At 37.6% G+C, this 19,973-nt stretch overlaps 1 protein-coding gene across 1 annotated transcript in view; it reads left to right on the top strand.

The window, feature by feature from the left end:
* The window catches only part of CFAP61 (cilia and flagella associated protein 61), a 354,788-nt gene that overhangs the window by 250,075 nt on the left and 84,740 nt on the right, over nucleotides 1–19,973 (top strand). Inside the window, exon 22 of the mRNA XM_043987819.1 lies at nucleotides 14,719–15,011. Coding sequence (XP_043843754.1) covers nucleotides 14,719–15,011 — 293 coding nt within the window. The remainder of the gene's footprint in view (nucleotides 1–14,718; nucleotides 15,012–19,973) is intronic.

Below are 19,973 nucleotides of genomic sequence, written 5' to 3'. Positions count from 1 at the left end.
GCAAAGTATATAATCAATCTGATTTTGATATTGACCACCTGGTAATTTCCATGTGTAGAGTAGCCTTTTTGATGATAGAAAAGGGGTGTTTGATACATTCAGCAAGTTTTCTTGACCAAATTCTATTAAATCTCTATGCTGCTTCATTTTGTACTTCAAGGCCAAACTTGCCTGTTATTCCAAATACCTTTTTATTTTCTACTTTAGCATTCTAATCACCTATGATAAATGTAACTTATTTTTGGTGTCATTTCTAGAGGATATTGTAGGCCTTCATAGAACTCATCACCTTTGGCCTCTTTGGCATCAGTGGTTGGAGCATAGACTTGTATTACTGTGATGTTGTACAATTTGCCTCGGTTTTTTTTTAATAAAAGTATTTTATTATTTTCCAGTTACATGTAGAGATAGTTTTTAACATTTGTTTTTATAAGATTTCCAATTTCAAATTTTTCTCCCTCCCTCCCCTTCACCCCCCCTCCCCTAACCAGCAGGTAATATGATATAGGTACGTATTTCTGCATTATTCATGTTATACGGGAAGAATCAAAGCAAAAAGGGAAAACCTCAAAAAAGAAAATCAACAGCACCAAAAACAAAAGAAATAGTATGGTTCAATCAGCATCCATAGTCCATAGTTCTTTTTTTTTCTTCTGGATTTGGAGATCCTTTTCCATCATGAGTCCTTTGGAACTTTCTTGTACCATTGTATTGGTGAGAAGAATCTAGTCTATCACAGTTAATCAACACATAATGTTGATGAAACTGTGTACAATGTTCTTCTGGTTCTGCTCATCTCACTCATCATCAGTTCATGCAAGTCCTTCCAGGTTTCTCTGAACTCCTCCTGCTCATCAGTTCTTAAGGCACAATAGAATTCCATTACATTCATATACCACAACTTGTTAAGCCATTCCCCAATTGATGGGCAACCCTTTAATTTCGAATTCCTTGCCACCACAAAAAGAGCAGCTATAAATATTTTTGTACATGTGGGTCCTTTTCCCTTTTTTATGATCTCTTTGGGAAAAATACCTAAAAGTGGTATTGCTGAGTCAAAGGGTATGCATAGCTTTATAGCCCTTTGGGCATAATTCCAAATTGCTCTCCAGAATGGTTGGATCAGTTCATAGCTCCACCAACAATGCATTAGTGTTCCAATTTTCCCATAGCTTCTCCAACATTTATTATTTTCCTTTTTTGTCATATTATCCAATATAATAGGTGTCAGGTGGCACCTCAGAGTTGTTTTAATTTAATTTGCCTCATTTTTAAACAGATATCATTCTGTCATTTTTGAGAATATGCCCCAGAACTGCTTTTCTCATCCTTTTATTGACTATGAGGGCTACTCCTTTTCTTTTAAAGGATTCTTGCCCCCCATAGTATATGTAGTGATTATCTGAATTAAATTCACCCATTCCTGTTCAGTTAAGTTCACTGACACCTAAGATGTTGATGTGTAATCTTTCCATCTCCTGTTTCATAGATCTTATATTTCAGGTTCATTCTTATCCTACTCTATCAGTAGATAGAGTAGAAGATTATCTAACTAGAAAAATAATGTAAACTAGTTCAAACTAGTTTACCAAGGCATCAAGATACGTAAGGAAGGAGGGTATAACCACTGTAGGGATGATGGTCTGTTAAAGAACTGGGGTGGTGGAGGGAATGGCAGGAATACTGAGAATGATTATATACATTGCATACATTACATTACATTAATAATAATAATATTATTATTATAGGGAAAGATGGAATGCTAAAAGATTATAGCAAGGTCATGTAGTCCAAGTCCTAAATGGCCTCTGGAAAACATAATTTAAAATCTCACAGCACAATCACAAACATGAATCTCACCTGAACCATCCCTAATATTCATTATCCAGCTCTATAAATCCAGAGGCTATTTAGGGCTTGGACTAGATGACCTTCAATACCTGACCCCTTTGTATATTTCCAGTCTTCTTAATACTTTACTCTTCTTCAAGAACTTCAGCCCCACTGTCCTGGCCTTTAATAAAATACTCTATCTCCAGACTCTGCATTTTTGCTGACTGTCTCCTGTGCCTATAATGCTTTCCGTCTTCTGCCTCTAGGCTGGCCTGGATTCCTTCCAAACTTAGCTCAAATGTCACTTTCTGCAAGGGGCCTTCCTTTGAGGTTGTCTTGTAAAGACCTCTCCTGATGGAATGAGTCAATGAGGATAATTTGTTCTAATGGTCAGGAAATCAGAGTCAGACATCAAAGATGCCAATGTTATCCAACTGCATCCTGGGCCATCACTAGTCATCTTGACTTTTGTCCTGCCACTGGACTTCAATGACTCTGGAGGAGAGAGTGAGGCTAACAACTTTTCTCAATTCTGCTTCACTTAAATCCAATTCACACACAAGTCAAGACATCACCCCATGATGTCATTGATCCTCTTTAAAAATGAAAGATGAGGGGCAGCTAGGTGGCGCAATGGATAGAGCACCAGCCCTGGAGTCAGGAGTACCTGAGTTCAAATTCGGCCTCAGACACTTAACACTTACTAGCTGTGTGACCCTGGGCAAGTCACTTAACCCCAATTGCCTCACTAAAAAAAAAAGAAAGATGAGCAATAATATACTTGTATAGACATAGCGATTTTTATGTTTGTCTCCCCCATAGAGTGTGAGCTCCTTGGGAGCAGAGACTTAGAGTATATTTTCCTGTCTCTGGATTTCAATTGATTAACACAGTAACTGGCACTTAGTATGCATTTAAATGCTTGTTGACTGATCAACCCTGTAACATCAGCCTTTTCATAGTTCTCCCCTTCATGTATTTTTATTCCAACCAAATTAGACTACCCCTGTGTATTGTTTTGTCCTCTCCTACCCTCTCATACCTAGAACATATTTCTTACTTCCTTTATGGCCAAGTTCAGATGCTTCCCCTGATCACAGATTTAAAGCTGTGTCTTTAGAGGACATGTGCTCAAATCACCTCATATTACACATGACAAAACTGTGGCCCATAGAGGATTATTTACCCAAAGTCATACTGATAGTAAGTGGCTGAATCAGGATTTGAACCCAGGTCCTCTGACTTCCAATCCTTTTATTTCTCACACCACTCCCCTATTAATAGCATATTCTAACTTATATTTTAATAACTTGTATACAAAGGTCATTCATCCTATGTAGAGTAGAAACCAGTATAATTATTATTATTTTTTTTTTTTTTGCGAGGGGCAATGGGGGTTAAGTGACTTGCCCAGGGTCACACAGCTAGTAAGTGTCAAGTGTCTGAGGCCGGATTTGAACTCAGGTACTCCTGAATCCAGGGCCTGTGCTTTATCCACCGTGCCACCTAACTGCCCCCAGTATCATTTTTTTATCTTTACAGCATCAGCATATATAACACTATACATAGCATAGAAGGGGCTTAATAAGTATTCATTAAACTTTAAAAATATGGACATAAGCTCACAGGATCATAGATTTGCAGATTAAAGGAGCCACAGAGGTTATTTAGTACAATCTTCCTATTTCTCAGGTGAGAACAATGAAGTCCATGAAAGTTAAGTGACTTGACCAAGGCAATACAAGTAGTAAGCATCAGAGCTGAGATTTGAACCTACATTCAAACTCTCATTGGAACCTTAATTCTTTGTCCTGTACTATGCTGCTCCTACATCTCAGAGTCATGCAATAATTGTTCTGAAGAAAGAAAAAATGATGTTACCTTTTGTACAATGGAGCCATGGAGAATAGAAGGGAAGGAAAGGGAATAAGCATTTATATAAAATTTACTTACTGTGCTAAGCACATTTTATAAGTATCATATTATTTACAAATATTTTTACAAATATTATCTTGCAAAGTAAGTGCTATTATTATCCCCATTTTACAGTTAAGGAAACTGAGGCAAACTGAGGTTAAGTGATTTGCCCAGGGTCACATAGCTAGTAAGTGTCTGAGACCAGATTTGAACTGAATTCTTCCTGATTCCAGGCCCAGCACTCTATCCACTGTACCACCATGATGAACTTCCAAATAGAGAATGTAATTTTGTTTTTTTGGCTTTATAACACAGAGATGACCTTAAATTATCTTTTGACAGTTTCTTTATACTTAATTCAGAAAGTATTTTTCACACCATCATAGACCAACTCAATGGCAAAAATAACATTAGAAAACCCTTTCCTTGTCAAAGTTTTTTTAAATGAAACTATTCATCAAAATCTCATACTTAAAATACTAAGAAAGATAATGAAACTTAGTGTCAAGGCATAATGTGAAGTAGATGAAATTAAAACATTCAGTTCAGTGCAATAAAATACCTTTTTAGCATCTAATGATAGTAATCATAAAATGAGTGTTCTATTTCACAGGACACATCTCTGATTCTAAAATTTTTATACAAAGCCCCATATTTCATTATGTGAGTTTTAAAGGGAGTTAGACCTAAAATAATTCTGGCACTTTCCCTTTCCCATTTTTATAAATGAATGTCCTAAAATTGTCTCATCTGTGAAAGGTGGGCTTTACTTTCTCCTTTAATAATTTTTTAACTAATCCCTCCAGTAAACCCAAACCATAAAACTGGCATTGTTTTCTGACAAACAAGTTGAGGAGCCACCGGGATCAGGTGTCTAATTTGATTGGACATATTTCTGTGCAACTTGTACTATTTTAGTGGACCAAATTAAAGTCTCCAGCACATTCATTTTTGTCTCCCCTATCCAAAATGTATCTAAAGGCAAAGATTTCTATTCCATTTATTTAGGCCATTAAAAAAAGACAACTCTTCAATGCTTTTTTAATCTGAAGTGTGGAATTGACTTTGCTCTCAACGGTATTGACTCGAGTAATCAATCTCAGTCCCTTTCTTCCCAGCTGGGCTGCCCAAAGTGAAGCCCCTTTTATTACTTACCCTTTTAGAAGCACCTTTGTACATTTTTCAAAGACCGCTGTGGTTGAGAAGTGAGAAAAGCACTGAATTCAGCTCCTTCAAGCCAAATTACAATTTTAGCCTCTTTTAGCAGTTCCTCTTTAAGTACAAACTTTCTATAGATTGCATTTCCAATTTTAGATCTGTAATCTTAGTAATAGACAATTTATTCCCAATAAGAAGCAACATAAATTAATCTTCTTTGGAGACTGCTGTGACTGGATTCTGTTGTTACTTAATTGAAAATCCCCAGGTGGTGCAGTGGATAGAGCACTAGCCCTGGATTCAGGAGGACCTGAGTTCAAATCCGGCCTCAGACACTTTACACACTTACTAGCTGTGTGACCCTGGGCAAGTCACTTAACCCCAACTGCCTCACACACACAAAAAAAAAAAAGAAAAAAAAAAAGAGAAAATCCCCCTGGAGTATTCTAGTTATCAGTAACTCATATAGTATTTAAGAAGCTACTATTTGTATGTCATCTTATCGCTATGGTCTAAAAAACAGTCCAATTTTAATAGTAATAAAGTCAGGAACTTGTCATTTCTATTCATTCAGATAAACTGAGCTTTGAAAAAGTCAATGACGTATCCTTCAGAGAGATACTAGTGTCATAGGCTTACATAAACTATGGGCCTGGCGTACTAGCAAGTGCTGAGAGTAGCAGTACCATTGGCCCATTCCTCTAAGGAGAAGGGGAAGGGGAAGGGGAAAGGTTAATGTTGATCCACACTGTGTTGGCATACCTGGTCCACCATTTAGGCACACTATCCATAAAAAAATCTTTAAGATTTCCCTTTGTATGTCATTTCTATCACTGGACATGGAGTCAGGAAGACCTGCATTCAGATCCCACCTCAGATGCTTGCTAGGCAGATGATCCTGGGCACGTGACAAACCTCTTCTGGTTTCAGTTTCTTTATCTGTTAAATGAAAGGGTTGGACTTGATGACTTCTTGGTTCCCTTCCAGCTCTTAATCTATGATATTGTGATAAAATGCATGATAGTATCAACAGTATAAGTACAGATATGGATAGATAATAGCTTATGATGAGAACTCAGAATTTTAATTGGCTGCAAGTGAACAGTGTAACACAACAACCAAAAAGAAATCTAATGTGATCTTGGGCTGAATTAGTAAAGAGACTGTCCAGAAGGAGGAACGTGATAGTTCTTCTATATTCCTCTCTCTTGTTCAGTAGTTTTTTCTTTTCTTTTTATTAATTAATTAATTCATTTGTTTTTTATTAATTCATTTATTTGTTTATTTATTCATTTATTTATTTAGGATTATCACCACCTTACATGTAAAAACAAATTGTATGTTCAGTAGTTTTTCAGTTGTATCTGACTCTTTGTGACCCCATTTGGGGTTTTCTTGGCAAAGATACTGGAGTGGTCTGCCATTTCCTTCTCCAGCACATTTTACAGATAAGGAAACTGAGGCAAACAGGGTTAAGTGTCTTGCCCAGGGTCACACAGCTACTAAGTGTTTGAGGCCAGATCTGAATTGATTAAAATGCCTTTCTGATTTCCAAGTCCAGTGATCTATTCACTGTTCCACCTGGCTGCCCATATTCTGCTCTACAATACTGCATTTTCTTGCTGCCACATTTTAGAAAGGTCATGTCAAACTGGAAAATGTCCATAGAAGGACAACCAAAATGATGATGAGAAAGGAGACTATGTTGTTATGGGGCTGGGCCTGACTCAGGCCTGTCCTCTGGTAGTTTATGTTTGATATTTGAACAATATGCTACACTTGCAAATCATCAGTTAACAAAAGGAGATTTACTTAGTATAGCAGAAGTATATTCAGCAAGGATTTTGTTGTTTCAGTCATTTCAGCTGTATTCCATTTGGGGGTTTCTTGGCAAAGATACTGGAGTAGTTTGCCATTTCCTTCTCCAGATCATTTTACAGATGAGGAAAATGAGGCAAATGGTATTAAGTGACTTGCCCAGGGTCACACAGCTAATAAATGTTTGAGGACAGATTTGAACTCAAGAAGATAAGTCTTCCTGACTCTCCAAACATTGCACCATCTCTCTGCCCCAACAAGGATATCTAGAGTTGATTTAGCAGAGAAAAGTTCCTACATCTGAGTAGCCCAGTGTTTTCTTCTAACCATCTGAGTTCCCCTGGAGTACTCATGACTCCTTTATACTCAGGCAACCAAGAAATGGTGTCAGCGGCCTATGTCTTTAGTTCCCTGAACCAATTAAGTCTCAAGGATGGTCTCAGTACTTTGTAAGGAAAAAATAGCTTAACTTGCAAGGGGGCAGGGGTTCAGATATTTCTTCTACCACATACGCCATATAAGAATTTATTGAAAGAACTTGAGATATTTAGCCTAGAAAAGAGAAGACTTGGCAGGTTGGGAAGCCATTGACATAAGTATTTGAAAGGCTTTCACATGGAAGAGAGAGAAAACTGGCTTACCTCCGGAGGGAAAGACTAAGAGTGATGGGTGAACATCTTAGAGAAACAGATTTCAGCTCAATGTAAGGGTAACAATAGGATTTAGAGCTGTGCCAAAGAAGTGTGTAATGGATTCCCTATCAGCAGAGATCTTCAACTAAAGGACCTTGTTCAAAATTGTGTAGACAAGACTTTGTGATACTGTGATATAGTATTATGTGGGAAATGATCCCACATCTGCCAGTTCTCTCAGTACCTTACATTGTATGTATTCCATCTGCATCTGCTGATTTGAATTTATCAAAAGCAGCTAAATAGTCACCTATTATTTCTTGCTATCTTGGGGTTCAGCTCTCTTTTTGCCATCTTTGTTGTGTCATTTTTGGTCCCAAAAGCATCTTCCTTGGCAGAGAAAATACAAGCCTAACAGCTCTGTCTTCTCTCAGTCGTCCATTATCACTGCTCTATCTGTCTCCAAGCAGTGGTTATACCCCTCCTTTGAGGCTCCTCCTAGCCCTTAAGTTAGTTTTGTAAAACCCATTTGTTGTCCTTATCTTTCTTACCAGACTCACCTTGTTCTGAGCTTCAGAACTCTTGACTCTTCTTCTATGGCTTCCTCCATTATTCATTCTTGTTTTCATTTTTCATACCCATCTTTAAAAAAAAAAACGTAGACTTTTGATGAGTTGCCTGTTTAGTGGAATTCATCTCTAAACAACATGGCTCTCTATTTTTCTTCCTCATCAGAATTTTTTTTTTATACTTTAATAGCTCCTTATTCCTCCTGAAATACCTTATGTAGATTTTCTCCTTCATGGAGAAGATGCTAGCTGAGATGAGCTTTGAAGGGTGAGTAGGATGTCTGCAGCTAAATATGGCAATTGTGAGAGGGGGGTCTTAGAGGCGTGGGAAACAGCATGAGTGAATGAGTCAAGATCAGAAATCATGGAATATACTGGAAGATACTGAGTCACTCAGTGTGTGTGAGTATGTGTGTGTGTATATATATATATAGAGAGAGAGAGAGAAACAGAGACAGAGAGAGGAATATTTATTTAGTATATATATATATATTCCTATATAGGTGTGTATACATATATACACATATACACTCAGTAATATAATATCTTCCAATATATCCCATGATTTCTGACCTTTACTCATGCTGCTCCCCATGCTGAATACACACACACACACACACACACACACACACATATAGTCACTCAGTTAATAATACTGAGTTCTACTAAATACATCATGAAATGTTCTAAATTAACTTTATTCCTTCCACTGGATAATGCCTATATTCTTTTCTTTTCTTTTCTTTTTTTTTGAGAGGCAATGGGGGTTAAGTGTCTTGCCCAGGGTCACACAGCTAATAAGTGTTAAGTGTCTGAGGCTGGCTTTGAACTCGGGTCCTCCTGAATCCAGGGCTGGTGCTTTATCCACTGCACCACCTAGCTGCCCCCTATATTCTTGGAAGTAGCAAAACCATTGCAGAATCACTGTGACCCTAACTTTAGCTCCGAACCAGTCATCTATTATCACTCTACACAAAGACATGTCTGGCAAAAACCTGAAAGTCTGAAGTTTCTCTGTCTCTTTGATCTGTAGGCAGACCAAAAAGGTTAGAATGATGCTAGCATGCTCTTGCCACACAGTGCATAGATGCTGCTGTTTAAAACAGAAGGCAGTTAGAAATAAGTCTGAAATTGAGGTCATATTTGTAGCCATGTTAGAAGGCACAGCCATTTGTTTGCCTATTAAAATGTTCAACTAGGTCCCTGATAGTAAATATACCAGGTAATGAAATCCATTCATGTTTATGAAATTTGAACATGTTTTCTTTACTAAGATTATTGATAATTATTTATGAAAACAATTCAAAGAAACACACATTACAGCTTATATTAGAAGTAATTATTAACTGCCCAAGCTGTTTTAAATTATGATATAAATCCAATGACAAATAAATGTTATCTTAGTGTTCTGTGAAATATATAAACTTTTCTTAGTTTTATGAGATCCACATGCCAGCATATTAAAATTCACCTTGTAAATTTGGGGTATGTACACTATACCTACGATGTTTCAACTTTGGTTAGTCAGTGAAGTTTTAAACTATTAAAGCTTAAAACTGCACTAATACCTTTGAGATACCCTGAATGATACATAAGCATCACATGGTGGAAATTTGTCTCTCATTTTCATAATTTTTTTCATAGCCAACTCTTCTAGCTATGGATGAGCAAAAAATTGCAGCTAATAACTTTGTCAATAAAATGCATTTAATGAACATTGTTAAGGTACCTATTATGTGCAGAGCATAATGCCATAAAATTCAGATAAGACATAGTCTTATGGAAATTACAGATTTACGTTTTATCTCCTTTCACATATCTCTGAATAAAATTGTAGATGATAAATGATATAGGCAATGGGGTAGTGGGGAAGAACAATGAAAGGAATAAACTCAATAAACCACTTGATTATTATTATATGGTAGTGTCAATTTTATGGGATTGAAGAGTTAATTGATTTCTTGGAATGTATATCAGTCAGTCAGTCAGCAAGAATTTATGCATCAAACACTCACTGTACTATGCACTGTTGATACAAAGAAAGGCAAAAATGACTCGTACCCCTAAAGGGCTTACAATCTCTTTCTATTCTATATAAATGTGGTTTATTAGTGCTGAATATTGTGAGATGATTTAATTCTACTATCTCCTGAGAGATCTTCTATCCAGAGATATATTGTTAATATTCCTTACATATTATATCCAACCAATAGATGTAAAATTTGCTTACTTTTTTCTTGGGATTTTTAAGATTCATGCCTCAGTCATCCAATGAGGTTACAATTACTACCTTTAGTACCTGGTTCCTTTATTTGTTTGTTTGGTTTTTTGGGGTTTTTTTGTTTTGTTTTGTTTTGTTTTTGTTTTTTGGCTGGGCAATGAGGGTTAAGTGCCCAGGGTCACACAGCTAGTAAGTGTCAAGTGTCTGAGGCTGGATTTGAACTCAGGTCCTCCTGAATTCAGGGCTGGTACTTTATCCACTGCACTACCTAGCTGCACCCTCCCCCCAGTTCCTTTAAACAACAATCACCTTATATCACTATAAACCTTTTTTACATTTATCATCTTTAGAGAAAGGGTAATTTTTTGTCTAAAGAGGAATTGACTAAACAAACTCCTTGATTCTTCCATATTTTAATTGACCTAAATACTACCTTTATTGGGGAAGAATCTTTATATTTTACTTGGGCTGCCACAGAAGAGTTAGAATTTGGAAATGCTCTATATGTATTAGCTTGTTCAAAAATTTGGGATTGGGGGGGCAGGGGAGTGGGGGGAAACTCCAACCTTTTCCATAAACAGAGAGAAGCTTAGCTCAGGCCTACATTTGTCATCCAAACAAAAAGGATCAGGCTCAGTTCATTGAATCCCTACTCTAAGTTAGTAAAATAATGGGATTTATTTTCTTCTTTCATAATCTCTAAATACTTTGAATGAAAAGAAATAATAAAATTGATGTAAAATATTTTACAAACCTTAAAGTAGTACATAAATGTTTAGTGTTATTGTTGATATAATATAATTTATAGCAATAATATAAATAGAACCCCCATGGGAAGAAGTGCCTGGACCAACCATGGCTCACTTTACTCCCTGCTCTGCTCCTGACTTTCCAAATTTTTCCATTTTTCCCATGAGAAGGAACTTTCCACCCTACTTTCTCAGTTCAGCTCCCTTTTATGTATTGTCTTCCCTCACAAGTAAACTCTGTTAAGTATAGTGTCTTGGGGAAATAGGTGGTGGGGGTCCTTAAGTATTCCTCTTCAAAGAATTATAACACAATCCAATTAGAATAAAATAGTTTTTTCTTTAGGCTTAAAGAAAGTGACCAAGAGGGAAGTCAAATACTTCCCTCAAGGGGAAATGGTTCAGAGACTTGATTCTCTGAGATACCTTTCTCCTTGAACAGAAAAAAGTTAAAAGCTTTTATAGCAGGTAGATGGGGTGACCACCACCTGACAATGGAGGGGTGGTAGTACTGAATTCTAGAGATATCTCTGTTCCCTGGAGCAGCTCAGACAGCAGCCATGCCTAATGCCTAATGGGCTTAGCTCCTTTCTTAGCTGTCAGTCCTTTAACTAGTTGGCTAGTTTAAACTTTAATAGTCCCAACCCCCATGTCATTAGGAACTCTCTCTTTTGCTTATATTTATACTTTCAGTACTCAGCACAGTAGCTGGTACATGGTAAGTATGTTAGTAGTGGCATTGTGAAGCAGGGTGCTGAAGTACTAATTTTTGCCAATGTAAAGCATTAAAATACCCCCAATGCATTAAATATTTGTTAAGGCTAAAATTCCAGCTATATTGTCTAAAATATCTAATGAGTGGTTGCCAATAAATTATACGCTTTAGCAAGAGTTAGGGTTTTAAGCATTTATTAAGGAGAATAAGAATTTGGTAAAGAGAGAAGGAAAGGCCTACATTCATCTACCTATTAAAGGGAGAGCGCATTTCTCACTCCCTTCTCCACCGGAGTCCTCAGGAAAGAGCCCGAGTCAGAGCGCCAGGCTCCCCCTTCTTCCTCCCACCAGCAAACGTCACTTCCTGACGCCAAAGAAAAGATGCATGGTCTTGCCCTCAGAGACATTCACCTCATGGCGGAGTCTCCAGCAGGTGGCGTCATTCTAATCATTACATATTATAAATAGAACCATAATCACATTTAGGAGAATGGGGCTTTGCTGCTTTGCCTGAAGGTGCTGACAGCACTTGTAATCCCCCAAGAGATAAAAACAACTGAGCTTCACACCTAGATAGCAAGGATAATTAAACTAAAAAGTTAAGATACACTCATCATTTTTCATTCTTTCCACAGAGTGGCTACACCCTGGGTCCTGCCTCTTTTGGTAGTGATCTCAGCTCTGACCTCTCAATGTTTTGGGCATTCTGTCTCTCGGTCTCTCCCTCCTCCGCCCTCCAAAAGGGAGGTGACCCAAAGAACTTTATGACCAGAAATCTGAGTTCTCTCCTTGAGGTTTCTTCCTCACCTCCAATGGCTTTTTCAAGCTGTTTGTCCCACAAAGTGTTATTAGTGGTGACTCTGCTTTTCTGATGATGCTTTTTACACTTAACTTGATTTGACCATAACTGAATAGATATGGCCTTTATCACTTCCTTTATTATCTTGGGGGGGGGAGGGAGGGGCAGACTGGTGGCAGTGCAGGAAACACTCAAGTTCCTCATTTTTGTTTTCACCCATGATCATAGAAACTGCCTTAAAGACAAATTGGCACCTGGTAGGTAACCCTTTGCTCATGAGCCTCTCTGAGCTTGGTGAGACTGGCCCTCAAATCACATATGCACTTCAATACATGTACATATTCAATCTTTCTATCACTTGCTACTTATTTGGTATCAGTATCTCTTATTATAAAATAAATGCTTCCAGAACACCAATAATATCACCTTACCTTCTATTCCAAAAACATGTAGTAAAACCTCCTATTGAAAGCATACATCATAAAAGGGTAGTATAAAGTCACTGAATATGCCTTTAATTCTGAATTTGTGGAACTAAAAATCTTATTTTGACATAATTCAAACTTTAACTTGTGTGTTCTGAAAGATTAAATAAAAGTGGAAGTTTTCTGAGAATGCAGAAGCTTTTCTACCCGATAAGCTAAAATTTTTGTTTGGACACAAAGTCAGGATTTATCATTGAGGATTGGGCAAATGCCACTATAATTTAAACAAAATGCTTTCCATTTCCTACCCATGGGAAATATCTCTCACAATCCTTCAATAGCATTTCTCATTAAGCTATATTTCATTAGAATATGTGAACAAAGATGGTGTCATGGTAATGAATTCCTATCAGTATAAAAATCCATCAAAGTAACTACAGACAGAAAGGAAAGAAGAAAGTCTGTGTATCCACAAAGTGCAACTATTGACATCAGATACTTGAGAGCCAATGCACAGATGGCCGATTCCATTTTCCTAAATTAAAATATGTATAATTTGAATTATTTTTATATTTAGAGAATCCACATATCCCACTAGAAGATTCCCCAAAGTCTTCAAGGATAAGTATTCACGGCCAGTAGTACCATAAATCACAATCGGCTCTCAATAGGGGCATTTCTTCAGTGGATGGACATGACTGCAGTTTGTTGCATAAAATACATTCATGTTCTTGCCTTCAAGAGAGAGAACAGATGGCAGGGAAGATCAAGAAATAGCACTGGTCTTCACTCATATTTCATGGAAGAGTCCACAGCTGTTAGCTGTTAAGGGTTCTGACTCTTTTTTAGGCCCCTACTAAAGCAAGAGGGACCCTTGCACCTCACAACAGCTTGCTTGAATAATTTATCAAGCCAGACTGAATGTAGAATCAACTATTTGGACTTTGAAAACTGCTAATATTACCATTTCATAAACAGGTGGATGGGTAGAAAAGTTAAGTTTAAAAACAGGCATTTTGGTTGAAAGATAAAAGTACCACAGCTTACCTGAAATGAGACTACTTCCTGCTATTTACAATAAAAGTCTACCTATTTGTAGATTTTCTTTAATTTAATTTTCTTTTGATGAAAATAATAAAAATTTAAAATTACTTATGTATTCCTTTAGCATTTTTTTAAAACTTAACATGGAGACCAGAGTTGTTCATCTCAAAAGGCATTTCGCATTGGAATCTTTGCAGACCATTTTGAGATATTTTATTCTTCATCCAAAATACTGCACTCTGCCCCTAGAACACATTTCAGTCACTTCTGTTTTTTATGTCTTAAGCTATTACATTCCTATCACCCAGATTTAAATCTCTATGAAACCTTCTATTGAATAATAGAATATTCAGGGCTTCTGTTCCAAAGTATTTCTCCCTAATTTTTTTTTTAGCCAACCCAAAATCAATATTACCATGTGCAGCTTCAACACTTATGTGAATCATATTGTGAACTATTGTTTTTGGATTTTGTAGGAGAAATCTGTATGCTGTAACTTTAATGATTCTATTTGTCTAGTAAGTGCAGCAAATAGGGAAAAAAAAACGAGATAAAAGGTTTTTATTCTAGAGAGTTTCCAGCAGAATAATTTCAAAATTTTAAATTATTGGAGCATAAATGAATGTCCTACTTCTGTGTTAAAAGTACTTGTCTACTTTGTGAGATGTTTTGTACAGATTCTTCACTAAATTATCTTAGTCCCTGTTGCTAGGTAACATTGTTTGCCTCACAGCATCAGAGAAATAAGAGGGTCAAAGAGAGCAATTCTGTATTATTATCATTTGAGTCACACTAATAAGGTTTTTATTGTATGTCTTGGGTTTCCCCCTTTTTTTTTCTAGGGAATGTCATCATCTATGGGAATACAATTGACATTTATACCACTGTTGAAACCCTCTTATATCTTGGAATTAGTGGCAATAGGATACACATGGTACAGCCTCCACTCAGTTCTAACATTACTTGCATTAACAACTATGTGGTGGAAAATGCCGTTGAGGAAGCTTTGCTGGCAGCCAACGTGTCTGTTTATCAAGAAGCTATTCTTGCACAGTGGAATGATGGTGAAGACCCTGATCCCATAACATGTGCTTCCTTCACTACACCAACAAAACCGTTTAAAATACAGTGCTCTGTAAGTAGTTACCTCTGTAGTATTTCTCTAACACCGGGGTTGCAGCAAGTCTGAAAGGCTGATTTGTATGGAGACAGTAGCAAAAGGATTTGATTTTTGTTGTGTTTTTTTAAAGGGTTTTCTTTAACTATTTTTTCTCTGCTACTATGTATCTATTTTATAACCTCTTATCTTCAAATAAAACATTTCTGTTTTGCTCAGTTTCTTCCTTTTTGTTTCAGAATTCTGTATCTACCCTCAGGAGATAATGAGAAAGGAAAACGAAACAAAACAAAACAAAAACCTTTCTTGATGTTCTTGTTTTGGGGGATACAAATTCTCTGAGCACTCCTTAGCAAATTGTGAAAGGACTTCTTTTCATGGGTTTTAATAGCCTAACTTTAAGCCTACAAGTTCAAGAATTGTACAGAGCTAACACCCAGCACCTTAGCAGAAGCTAGAAGGGAGAGGAGACAATAAGTCAGGGCAATTTTAAAGAGCGACCTTCCCTTCCCTTCCCTTCCCTCTATAATCAGGTTCTCACAGTCATCAGGAAGAGCAAGCAGAATTTAAAAAGGTGAGTGAAAAGGGTTTCTATCCTATAGCAAACTGAGTTGAATAAATGAGTGCTGATGATCCATCAGATGAATAGAAGCTAGCAGAGAAGGTGATGAGAGTTGAGCAAAAATTAGTGATAGCCACTGGGAGGTTTTCTGAGGTAGACAAGAGTAGGAAATTTCTAGGTTGGGAGAGAGTCATCATGCCAAAAAAGACTAGAATAGTCTTGATACCTATCAGTGGAACCCTTCTACTGATGATGGATTGATGCAATGTTTGTCTTTCTACCTGAGACACTCACCAATTTTGTGTACTATAAATATGTGCTGTTCTACTTCACTGAGGAAGAAAAAAGACTGGAAGGTAGCCTATCTTCATTCTGGCTTTTTAGAAAAAGAAGGAAATATTCTTAGAGGGGGGTATTAGACAGAAAATATGCTTCTTCTTTGGAGGCAGAAGGGAAATTGAATCCCTGGGAAGACACTGGCCAGTGAAAGAGCTTGACACATCAGGAAATGGAGGCAAAGAAAATCTGCATAAAGCTCTTCTCTTAGAAAGCAAATCTGGGGGCGGGGGGCAGCTGGGTGGCACAGTGGATAAAGCACTGGCCTTGGATTCAGGAGGACCTGAGTTCAAATCCAGCCTCAGACACTTGACACTTACTAGCTGTGTGACCCTGGGCAAGTCACTTAACCCTCATTACCCCACCAAAAAAAAAAAAAGAAAGTGAATCTGGGGGGCAGCTGGGTGGCACAGTGGATAAAGCACTGGCCTTGGATTCAGGAGGATCTGAGTTCAAATCCAGCCTCAGACACTTGACACTTACTAGTTGTGTGACCCTGGGCAAGTCACTCATTGCTCCCCCCTCAAAAAAAGTGAATCTGGACCTTAGGAAGTAACAGCATATATTCTATGGAACAATAAGGAAAATTATAGATTCTGGTAGATATGATGAAGCTTTTTACTAGCCCCAGAGGAAAAAAGATATATAGAGGCAGTTGGGTTTCTGGCTGTGGAATACCAAGGTGCATCCATGATCAAGAGGGATGTGCTATTGTTTTTAGGTGTGCTCTCCATAAGGCAAAAGGAAACAGTAACCAGTGGTTGGGCTGTATGCACTAGTGGTGTCCTCATGATGTCAAGAAAGGCCAAGAAAAGGGGCCTTCCAAGCACATTGGGGAGGGGGAAGAAGGACTTCCTGTGGCCATATAGATTTGGTGGGATTTGGATCAATTGGAATATGGCAATGGAAGAGATCTATCTCGCTTACAAGAAACAAATATACTAGAAGGGGCATGGCAATAACACCTTGTGGCAATGGGATACACATGGTACATGGTATGAAAATCAAGGAAATTATGGGTGGAAACATGATGGAGAGCATTAGCTAACAGAAATAATATTATGTTGAGAATGGATATACTGAGCATTATCAAAAGGGAATGAAAGACCTAAACAGTAATGAGCAAAACAAAAACCCCATTTGAACTCCCATCTGGGAGTTATTTTTTGCCTCCCTTTCATTTCATTTTTCTCATAGAGTTACTAAACTGATGTGTAGGCAGATTCATATAATGGACAAAAACTGACCTTAAAGCCAGGAAGACCAGATTACAAATCCTGCCTCTAGCACATACTGGCTGTGTGACCTTGGATAAGTCACTTAACTTCCCAGTACTCTCGTTGTTGTTCTTCAGTCATGTGTGACTCCATGTGAGCCCTTTCAGTGTAGGTTCAGAGCAGAGGGGATCTCTAGTACAAAAGGAGAGAGTGAAGTAGCCCAGTCTCCTGGAATCCAGTGCCAGTGTGGAAGCATCAAGCTAAATCAGTTTGGTTTTCCACCTGAGAGTGAGAGGTGATTCCCAATCTACTTTAGGTTCTAAATCCCTTTCCAGAGGGCCCCACACGGTCTGGAAAGCTCTGGAGGGTCCAGATTTTCTTCTAAGATAGGAAGTCAGTTATTATTTTCTTTTTTTTTCCTTTCTTCTTCCTCTCTCTTTTTCTTTCTTCCTCTTTTTTTCCTTTCATGCCTTTGGGTTGAAGAAGGTCAGACCAAGTGTTTGTTGAGTACTAAGCAAGCAGTTCTCTCTGTTAAAGTTTGTGAAATGCTCCTTTGTTGAATCGGAAAAACTTCGTTTTGGGGCATAATTGTGACTTTAGCTTGTACATGTGGGACTGTATGAAATTGTGCCACATGGACTGTTTGGAAACTTTCTTCTGTATTGCACTGGAGAACAAGTGAAAGGACAATGCATTTGCCTCCCCAGACTCCCCAGGGGATTCTTCTGGATTAAAAATGTGGGCATTGTGTTCAAAACACAACACTGCCTGTTAACAATGATGGCAAAGTTTTCAAATGAGGAAAAGAGTCAGCCAAGAATTGGTGTGTGTGCAGACCCCATCAGCTTGCTCAGTTAATGTGAATTCCCCACATGGAAAAGGCTGGGAAATCTGCTTCTAGGAGAGTCATGATGATGTGTAAGAGAAGTTCCCTGGACAGGTCGTGGAGCTTATGTAGACCTGTAACTGAGTCTGATCTGCTTCCCTCCTTTATGGACCATTCTTCAGTGGGATAACTCCCAGACTCTCAGTGACCTAGTGAGACAATGCTGTAAGGAGAGGGGCCATATGGTTCTGAGAAAGGGCCTTAGTCCCTGACCTCTGCATTTGTTTTTTTACTTTAAAAATGAAAGATACTAGAGCTTCTAACCTTGTGAATTTGAAAGGTCAGGAGGGTGTTCCCATGTCCTTGAATTCTAGAGTCTAGGTTCCAGAGCCAGCATAGCATCAGTACCCCAGGGAACAAGGAAATGACCTTCAGGAGTGATCCTTGGGACCCCAACCCAGCATTAGTAGAAATAAAGACTCACTCAGCCAGAGCATCTTGGCCTAGAGTCAGGAAGACCTGACTTCAAATTCCACTGAGATACTCACTAGCTGTGTGACCTTGGGCAAAGCATTTGACCTCTATCTGTCTCACCTTCCTCATCTGTAAAATGTTTTTATAAAAAAATAATAAACATTTTTATTTAAAGTTTTGAGTTCTAAATGTTATCCTTCCTTCCCTTCCTCCCCTCCCTCCTCCCTGAGGCAGTAAGCAATCAGCTATAGGTTATACATGTGCAATCATGCAAAACATTATTGTGAGAATGGACATACTAAGCATTATTAAAAGAGAATTAAAGGCCTAAATAGTAATGAACAAAACAAAAACTCCATTTTAAATGAGTTATTTGGGCAGCTTTACTGGGGAGTTATTTTATTATTAGTCATTTTGTATAAGAAAACTTGAATAAAAGAAAAAACGAAAGAAAGTAAAAAATAGCATGTTTCATTCTGTGTTCAATCAATATCAGTTTTTTCTTTGGAGGGGGATAGTATGCTTCATCATCAGTCCTTTGGGATTGTCTTGGATCATTGTATTGCTGAAAATAGTTGTCATTCACAGTTCTTCATCAAACAATATTGCTGTCACTGTGCATAACACTGTCCTGGTTCTGCTCACTTCACTATGCATCAGTTCATACAAGTCTTTCCAGGTCTTTCTGAAATCATCCTGCTTGTCATTTCTTATAGCACAATAATATTCCATCACAATTATATACCACAGCTTGTTTAGCCATTCCCCAACTAATGGGCATTTCTTTGATTTCCAGTTCTTAGCCACCACAAAAAGAGCTGCTATAAGTATAAAATGGGTTTTAATAATAAGTGTCATCATATTTGTAAAATACTTTGCAAACCTTAAAGTGCCAAATAAATTCTAGCTGTATGATTTGTCCTGCTTTGTTTGATACCTTTAGCAATGATTTAGATGAAGATATGATAATCAGATTAGGGAATGAAACAAAGTTAGGAAGGATAGCTAATATAGTGGAAGAATCAGGATTCAAAAACATTTATAGTCTAGAACAGTGGCACAAAACTACCAACATGCCATTTGATGGGTACAAATATAAAATCTTCTTCTAAGTTTCAGAAATCATTACGCATGTACAAGATAGCAGAAGCCTGAATTAATAGCAGTTCATGTGGGGATGAAACCCTAAAATTTTAGATGACTTCAATCTCAGTAGGAGCCAATAACAAGACAGGAGTCCCAGAATATCTAATGCAGTCTGAGGCTGGATTACTAGAAGTGAGAGTCCAAAACAAGAGTAGTAATCCTTTTTTTTGCAGTATTTGGTGTTTGCCCCAGAGAGACCACCTGGAATATAATCATCAATTCTGGGTACCACATTTTAAAAAAGAACATTGTTAAGCTTGGGGGTGGAGGCATCTCTAGAGGAAGCTTTTGAAAATCATGTCATATGAGGAATATTTGAAGTAATCGTGGATATGAAATAATATTTGTATAGCACTTAGCAAACCTTAAAGCACCATGTAAATGCTAGTTATGATGGTGGTGGTGGTGGTGGTAGTGAT

The sequence above is a fragment of the Dromiciops gliroides genome, chromosome 2 (genome assembly GCF_019393635.1).
Source record: "Dromiciops gliroides isolate mDroGli1 chromosome 2, mDroGli1.pri, whole genome shotgun sequence".
NCBI lineage: Eukaryota > Metazoa > Chordata > Mammalia > Microbiotheria > Microbiotheriidae > Dromiciops > Dromiciops gliroides.
Note: the sequence above shows the minus strand (reverse complement) of the source record. Positions and strands in the feature narration are given on the sequence as shown.